Source organism: Ricinus communis, chromosome 7 (genome assembly GCF_019578655.1).
Source record: "Ricinus communis isolate WT05 ecotype wild-type chromosome 7, ASM1957865v1, whole genome shotgun sequence".
Classification (NCBI taxonomy): Eukaryota; Viridiplantae; Streptophyta; class Magnoliopsida; order Malpighiales; family Euphorbiaceae; genus Ricinus; species Ricinus communis.
In genome coordinates, this window is record NC_063262.1 from 1,345,400 (window position 1) to 1,354,415 (window position 9,016).

The 9,016-nt window shown below is 34.8% G+C and overlaps 1 protein-coding gene across 1 annotated transcript; it reads left to right on the top strand.

Moving 5' to 3' along the window:
• Positions 1 to 1,180: 1,180 nt before the first annotated feature.
• On the top strand, positions 1,181 to 8,685 carry LOC8269128 (26S proteasome non-ATPase regulatory subunit 2 homolog A). Its single transcript, XM_002517812.4, has 25 exons — positions 1,181 to 1,459; positions 1,774 to 1,874; positions 2,462 to 2,582; positions 2,662 to 2,721; positions 2,965 to 3,032; positions 3,418 to 3,460; positions 3,775 to 3,840; positions 4,025 to 4,063; positions 4,165 to 4,247; positions 4,356 to 4,470; positions 4,680 to 4,754; positions 4,843 to 5,001; positions 5,133 to 5,240; positions 5,315 to 5,419; positions 5,498 to 5,638; positions 5,722 to 5,826; positions 6,074 to 6,295; positions 6,444 to 6,557; positions 6,641 to 6,856; positions 7,167 to 7,226; positions 7,314 to 7,427; positions 7,517 to 7,602; positions 7,762 to 7,870; positions 7,977 to 8,155; positions 8,240 to 8,685. Exons 1-25 carry the CDS (start codon positions 1,337 to 1,339, stop codon positions 8,313 to 8,315), a joined length of 2,688 nt encoding a protein of 895 aa, XP_002517858.1. The 5' UTR covers positions 1,181 to 1,336; the 3' UTR covers positions 8,316 to 8,685.
• The last annotated feature ends 331 nt before the right edge of the window (positions 8,686 to 9,016 follow it).

Genomic DNA, 9,016 nt, shown 5'->3' on the forward strand with positions numbered 1-9,016 from the left:
GCTTGGTTGGTGGGAATACACATGCACCATGCTTGTATACACATAAGATTTAGAAGGGAAGGAATGATAAAATACCATCATCATTTCTTCCTTCTCCATTTCCACACTAGTTAGCAATTTATTAACAAAATATCACGTTTTCTTTTTGGGTCATTAATTTCATGCAATTCGATTTGAAAAATGGAACAAAATAATTAAAAAGATGAATCAAAGATAACAAACTGTCATCACCAACCTCAGTCAAATTCTTAGTCATTAAAAGAAAAAAGTCTTAATCAAAATCACAATCACAATCGCTAAATTAAAGAAAAGACAACCATTTGCAGACACCAGACCACTCCCTCGTACGACTACCGCCACCACCAATTCTTACATTACAAATAAATATTGTAATTGATCCTATTCTAAATTTACAGCTCCAAAAATGATTAAATCTTAATTAGACTTTAATTCTTAGAAAAAATTTATTTAACTCAATGAGATACGTAGTAGTAAGTTTTATTTTACTGTCATTTCCACTTTGATATTTTTCTATATACATATGAGCAATTAAAAAGATAAATAATTTTTTCTTTTAATTATCACACTTGGACCCGTTAAATTTATTTAAAATTAATAAATATGTGTCAATCATCTATTGATTTAATGTACCGGTGGAGACATGCACTAAACTTAAAAAAAAGAAAATTCTTGATTAATACACAAAATAAAAACATTCTTACACTTCATTTTTCTAAAAACATTATTGATAAAATTAATACCAACATTTATATTTTCAATAGCCTCAAAACTTTATCAATGTTAAAATTAAAATAATTAAAAATATTAAATCATGATTCTCAATTTGTAAAAAAAAATATTACTTACACAAGACAATCATATCCATAATTTAAATATCATATAATTGATAATAATTTCTCACATATAAAAAAATATGAATTCAAAGAGTTAAAATAGATTTTCTAATATATAATCTCATGCATTACATGGTAAAATAAATGGATTTAGCTCCAAATATGTAATTATTTTATTTTTCAAAACTTAAAAGTGCAATTGAACTATTTCAAAGTTCAGGGATTTAATTGTCTTTTCTTAGAAAAGTTAAGGGGTTTATTCATGCGTTTTGCCTTTTAATTTCTTCTCCTCCAAGCCGGATTTTGGAGTTCCTAATATATATTTGCAATAGCTTCCTTCAAATAGGCTTTAGGTATCAACTATCATCAGCTACAGACACAAAATTAAACACTGGTCTCTCAAAGCTTATTTTTATCACTCTGTTAATTATTAGATCTGTGATAAATTCAATCGGTTTCTATTCCTATTCAATTCTAATAACATGGCACCCGACCCTAACAACGCTAGTGGCAGTGGCAGTGGCGCTACCGCTAGAGACGAGGCATCCGTGAAAGTGCCGTCAAAAGACCCCAAAAAGAAGGATGAGAAAAAGGATGAGGATCTTGTGAGTTGCTAGTTTAATTCAATTTCAAATTTTCTTAATTTTGTTGCTAAAAGTGTGCTCTAAAAATTAGGGGAGATTGCATTAGGGTTTTTGGCTATATTTAGCTGTTAGGGTTAGGGTTAGGGTTTTGAGGATTCGGAGATAATGTCAGTTGCTCTTGCTATTGCTTTTATCAATATATATTATGTTTTAATTAAGTGATATCTTTATAAGTTTTAGTTAAGGCTTTTCTTTAACATTCTAGATATCTCAGGGCTTTTATTAAGGAAAAATTGGTAGTTTATACTTAATCATTATAGTTATTATATATGCAGTCCGATGAAGATTTGGCGTTGAAGCAGCAATTGGAGTTGTATGTGGAAAGGGCTCAGGATCCTGATCCTGCATTACAGAAGGTTGCTCTAGAGAGTATGAGGTAATTTACATTCAAAGATTTAAACTTTGAAGAATATGTCATTTAATTAGGCGAATCTGATTTCAAGCTCTCAATTATTGGTTCTTGTAGATGTTGGGCCATTTGAAAAAAATATTAAATTTTGAAAGAGAACTGTCCAACATAACGGAGCTATGTTAATGCACCTTGTTATTTCGCAGTTATCTTTACATTGTTGGATTAGACCTGAATGCATTATATGCGTGTTATGATTCACTGTGTTGACAAAAGAAGAAAGAGGGAAATATCTGAGTTTTCTTTGTTATTATTGTTTGTGAAGGAATTAAAAGAATTGTGAGATGACATCTGTGGAACTGTGTGGCGATGTATTATATAGTTAATTACTTGCTTTTGCATTAGTGTTGGGTTTGGAGCCCTGAAATTTTTACTTACACTAGATTTCTGATACCCATGTAAATTGTTATGATGTAAGACACATTTTGATCTTGCATAACCAAATAGTGGGAGAAAAGATTCAGATATCAATTTGTGGGAATTTCAGCTCTGTAGGACTTACAATATCTATATTGTATTTTGGTTTGATGGCGGATAAAAATATTTTTTTGCAGGCAGGAGATTAGAACATCAACAAGCTCAATGACCTCAGTTCCAAAGCCATTGAAATTTCTTCGACCACATTATGGAACTTTGAAGGCTTTTTATGAAACAATGACAGACTCGGATCTGAAGGTGTGAATTGCCTAGCTGTAGATTGTCCCATATTATGTTTCTATTGTAGCTAAACCAAGTAAATTTTTCTTAATTGCAGAAATTATTGGCGGATATACTGTCAGTTTTGGCATTGACCATGTCTGCTGAGGGAGAACGGGTATAACTGATAATATAGGTTTTAAATTTATGTTATTTTCTATTTTTTGTAATTAAGTAGCGAGCATGTAAATATGGCATGTGTTTTCCTGGTGCATCTAGTGTCTTCATGTTTTTCTCACGCATCTCATATGCAGCACACTTCTTTTCATTTTTCTCTTTATCTGTCATTACGAACTATGAAGACTTATTAGTTTAGTCCCTTTGTAGATTATTAATGACTTCCATTTGATGTGACATTCAGGAGAGCTTAAAGTACCGATTGTTGGGTTCAGAAAGTGATATTGGTTCATGGGGCCATGAATATGTCAGGTGAGCATCAATTCTCTGATAAAGTAGTTTGTAAGTATTTTAGATCTGTGTCAAAGAAAAAGGATTTTAGATCTAAAAGTGGATAGTTTTATCAAGATTATACAAAGGTTTGATTTATGAGTTGGTCAATTGGCTGCCAAAATTGTATCTCCTGGTCAAAACATTGGGTGATGCATTAGATATGGATTTATGAATTTACTTGTCATATGAGTTCTTTTTTTTTTTGTATGTGAATTTACTACTATATTTATTGTGCTCATTGGGATTTGTGCATGTTTGTGCTTTCCTGCAGCTGTTCTGGAATCTCGTAGTAATCCCTTTCACTTTCATGAGGCTAATATGAGTCGATTTTGACATCTAGTATTTTTGATTTAATTGTTGCCAGGAACTTGGCTGGAGAATGTGCCCAAGAATATGCTAAGCGACAGGTTAGAAATTATTTGTTATTGGGAAAAAAAATAGAAATTTTAAAGTTTATCTTATGATAATTATGTGATATATATCTTTAAATTATTTATCAATGCAAGTGGATTTGTCCTGATTTTGCACTTGCAGCCTAAACAATACAATGCAGTTCCTTTTTTCTTGTACAGATTATCTAGTATTTTTGCATTGGAACTAAATTATACAAATATGAAATATGGATGCCAATGTTCATGTACAGATGCAGTGATTTAGTGTGATGATCTCTTTTATACTTTATTGTCAACTTTTGATTATGTTCGTTGCTATGATGTTGCAGAGTGAGGAAAGCTCAATTGATGATCTAATGGAACTTGTAACACAAATTGTTGCTTTTCACATGAAGGTAGGCTGGCCAAAATCAGCTTATTTGGCTTCTCTCTGCATGTAACAATGATGTACTCTTGGGTCTTGATAAGCAACTAATATGCTATGTTTGTTTTCTAAATTATAAAATTCTATGGAAACCATTCAATCTTGTCAACTGAGAGGGAAAGAAATGTTGATTTTCTTTGTTTTTTACTTGACAGCACAATGCTGAACCTGAAGCTGTTGACCTTTTAATGGAGGTACCAAGCAATCTTGTCTCTTTTATCTTCTTGTCTATTGCAGTTTTTTGTAATTATCTTCTCATTCTACTTTTTCATGCTTATTATTTGACTAACTCTAGGTTGAAGACCTTGATCTTTTGATTGATCATGTAGACAGCACAAATTTCAAGAGGACATGCCTATATCTTACCAGCGCAGCAAGGTAACTGAAACTGCATTGTGTGTTTGTGTGTGTGTGTGTGTGTGTGTAACTGTCAGTGTGTGTAGATATGTTGCTGATATTGACATTTCATATTTTCATGTAATGCAGATATCTTCCTGGACCAGATGATATGCTAGTTCTTGATATTGCTTACATGATATATATAAAATATGAAGAATACTCAAACGCTCTTCAGATTGCACTATTCCTTGACAACATGCAGGTTTGATAGCTGTTAGGAAACTTTATATATATATAACCTAATTTCTAACACATGCATTTCGTTTCTTGTTGAATGTTGATTTGGATTTCGTAGCTAAATGATTCAGGATTTCACAGCATTGAGTAAGATGATGGCTAATTCAAATTTTTTGGGAGTATTAGTGAAATTTTGGTTGTGTACTAATTCCAACTCAAAATCTATGTTTTCAGTATGTGAAGCAGGTTTTTACAGTTTGTGATGATGTACTCCGAAAGAAGCAATTTTCTTACATTGTTGCTCGGCATGTAAGCTTTAGACATTTTACGATTCATATGGCATGGGTTGTGCAACAGCATAGGTTGTAGTTTTCTGAGCAGTGTTTCATTTATGCAGGGTATTACTTTTGAGCTTGATGATGAAGTGGCTGCAGATGATGAGGACAGAGAAGCATTACAGGATATCGTCAACAACACTAAGTTAAGTGAAGGTTATCTAACCCTTGCTCGGGATATTGAGGTCATGGAGCCCAAATCTCCGGATGATATCTATAAGGTTTGGATTTTGATGATACATTCTATGCTGGAATGCATCGTCTCCAACGCATTTTATGCATGTAGACGTAATTCAATGATACTATTGTTTACTTTGCCAATTTCATGATTTGCTTGCTTGATTTTTCTTAGGCACATTTGCTCGATGGCCGAGCGAGTGCTGGTGTTAGTGTTGATTCTGCTCGGCAAAATTTGGCTGCTACGTTTGTCAATGCATTTGTAAATGCAGGTTTTGGTCAGGTAAATATTATCCAATTTGCATGTAAAATGCCTGGGGTTTGTGTTATCTTAGTGCATATATCATGTTTGTGCAGGATAAGTTAATGACGGTTCCATCAGACTCTTCAAGTGGTGGTTCTTCAGGAAATTGGCTTTTTAAGAATAAAGAACATGGAAAGGCTAGTGCTGCTGCAAGTCTGGTATGCATTTATTCTTTTATCGTTATGTAATTCATCTATGGTTGTTTGCAAATTTCTCATTTCAGTCACTCATAACAGGGTATGATATTATTGTGGGATGTGGATTCTGGACTTGCTCAAATTGATAAATATTTTCATAGCAATGACAATCATGTCATTGCTGGTGCACTTCTTGGAGTTGGGATCGTCAATTGTAGCATCAAAAATGATTGTGATCCTGTGAGTTCTCCTTATTTGTATGCCAGAAGAACATGATGTGCAACTAGTTATTGTAAATTTTTTGACACATGCATTCCGTTCAGGCACTAGCTCTTCTTGGAGATTATATAGATAAAGAAGATTCATCCATTCGAATTGGGGCAATAATGGGCCTGGGTATTGCATATGCTGGTTCTCAGAATGAGCAGGTAAGATATCTTGGCTTTTCTCTTGTTAGATATGATTGGCTTTGCTTCTTCTCAGTAGAATTCTTTTTCTGGTGAAAAACTTCATTTCATAATGTGCACAAGTAATCTGCTGACCCCACTGTTTATTCACGGGCATCCTTCTAATTAATATTTATAGTAATTTAACAGTTGAAATGGCTGTTTCTGTTTGTAGATTTGTTATTTGCTTTTGGTTATACTGATTGCTCATTTATATGTTAATTGACAGATTCGCTTTAAGTTATCTCCCATTCTCAATGATGCGAAAGCCCCCCTTGATGTAATTGCATTTACTGCAATTTCATTGGGCTTGATATATGTTGGTTCCTGCAATGAAGAAGTTGCACAGGCTATTATATTTGCCTTAATGGACCGAAGTGAATCGGAGTTGCAGGAGCCCCTTACACGGTTCTTGCCTCTTGGCCTCGGTCTTCTATATCTTGGGAAGCAGGTACATTTTAAACTGTTGGGGGCACTTAATTAGTTCATGTTTACTCCTGTACTATGCTTTTAAATTCAGTGTCCAAGGATACTGTATGACACGCGTGGGATGCAACTATATTTTCATTCTGGCTGTATTTGCTTTTCTGTATTAACAGGAAAGTGTGGAGGCAACTGCAGAAGTTTCAAAGACATTTAATGAGAAAATCAGAAAATACTGTGACATGACCTTGCTTTCATGTGCATATGCGGGAACTGGGAATGTTCTCAAGGTATTCTATCAATGCCAGTCAACTACAAAATAGCAACAAGGTTTCTGTTAAAGTTCCACTGTGTTGATTCTTCTGTCATACAGGTTCAGAACCTTCTGGGTCATTGTGCTCAACATCTTGAAAAGGGTGAAACCCACCAGGGACCAGCTGTGCTTGGGATTGCTATGGTAGCAATGGCAGAGGAATTGGGGCTTGAAATGGCCATTCGCTCATTAGAGCATCTTTTACAGTATGGAGAACAGAATATTCGTCGGGCAGTTCCTTTGGCTCTTGGTCTTCTCTGCATATCAAACCCAAAGGTATTATTAATCTTTTCATAATTTAAAGTCTGCTTATGGTGTGCGAATGACTTGCAATTTGTATAACGGACCTGGCTAAGCAAGCCTCTTAGATTTATTTATTTATTTATTTTTATTCTAGATTTTGAAAGTGAATTGAGAAACTGTTAATTACTGTAATTTCTATCAATATCAAGCAAAAGATTTAGCAAATTTTTTCCTGTACATCCAAATTTGTCCTAATTAAGTTGCTTCTTTTCTTTGTATAGAAGTAGGGGATTTTTTTGCTCGACGATTCATATACTTATTTGCTTACTAAACTATATGCCAGGTTAATGTTATGGACACATTAAGTAGACTTAGCCATGACACAGATTCTGAAGTTGCAATGGTAAGATTCAGTTTTGCTAGGATCCACCCTTCTTTTCCCACCTTTTACCAAGGGCTAAAGGCCGCAATATTTGCTTTAATGCTGCAGGCTGCAGTTATTTCCTTAGGTTTGATTGGCGCAGGAACCAACAATGCTCGAATTGCTGGCATGCTACGCAATCTTTCAAGTTATTACTACAAAGATGCCAGCCTTCTGTTCTGTGTAATGCTCATCATGAAATTATTTCTTGAATATTTCAGGTTCTGTTACTGGAGCCTTACTTGAGATTTGATTTAATTTGGCTTTCTCAGGTGCGAATTGCTCAGGGTCTTGTACATTTGGGGAAGGGCTTGCTGACTCTTAATCCATATCATTCTGATCGTTTTTTGCTATCACCGTAAGGAATATCTCCGAGAGAACTTACACCTTTAAGTTTCGTGGTTGTTGCTGTGATCATTAAAATGCAAAAACCTGAGGGTTAATTATTCAGTTATGTGCAAGTATGGGCTTTTGTTTACAGTCATTAACAGTAGTCAAAACTTCTCTTTCCCTGTAGGACGGCTCTTGCTGGGCTAATAACTATGCTTCATGCATGTCTTGATATGAAAGCTATCATCTTGGGGAAGTATCATTATGTTCTCTATTTCCTTGTTTTAGCAATGCAGGTTCGTGTTAATTTGAATACTTTGTTCTGGCTATTTATCTAGATGAACTGATTGTCTCCTTTCTGGCATGATTTTTTATTCATTTATTTTTCTTTTGGGGTGACAGCCACGAATGTTGATGACTGTGGATGAGAATCTCAAACCTTTGTCTGTACCTGTTCGTGTGGGACAAGCTGTTGATGTCGTTGGCCAGGCAGGTCGACCGAAGACTATTACTGGTTTCCAGACCCACTCAACGCCTGTGCTTCTGGCAGCTGGTGATAGAGCTGAGCTAGCTACTGAGAAGTAAGATGTTTATTTTCCCCTTTGAGGTTACTAGTATTCAAATGTTAGTTGGCAGTACACTAATAGTCAAGCCTCTTTGTGCAGGTATCTTCCACTTTCACCCATTCTTGAAGGCTTTGTCATCTTGAAGGAGAATCCAGATTATAGTGAAGATCACTAATTTCTTCCCGGAGCATCACTGGAGCTTGCATGGCGTGACATTGGACCTTGCCTAATAGCTTGAAGCTCAGACAACTAAATTTTGTTTTGGGATTTTTGACAAGGTTATACTCAGATGCAGGCCAAGTCTTATCTTTTTCCCCTCGGTCTGGATCAAGACTCGCAGATCAATGTGAAACTAATGCGCACCCTAGAAAGAGGGAAAACACATTCAAATCGATAAAGCTACACTTGGTTGCTGATTTTTATAACGAATGTATATCCGGCATGGTGGCTCTTGACCACTTGCTTTAAATAGGAACATATCTTTGTTACTTGATTGCAGTACGTTAGGGATTCTTCTCAGTTAGTTGGAATTCATTTTTTTTCCCCCTGCTGTGTGCTATTGGATCTGGAAGCCTCTTTTGTTTCCCCAAAATCTGAGATTATTAAATCACATGCTCATTCCCTATTATAGAAAGAATATATAAAAATTAGGTTTTCTAGTGGTTTTTTGATTCATCATTTTATTCTAAAATGAAAAAGCATTTTAAGATAAATAAAATTAGAGAGTTAATAATTTATAATTTAATAGGAATGCATATTCTAGAAAGGAAATTTTCAGTTGAGCTTCAAGATTAAGTTTTCTACATCCATTATAATATAAGTTCTCACCCTTTCCTGATAGTTAGGCACCCATCAGATATGTTATTGGTGAGCTGC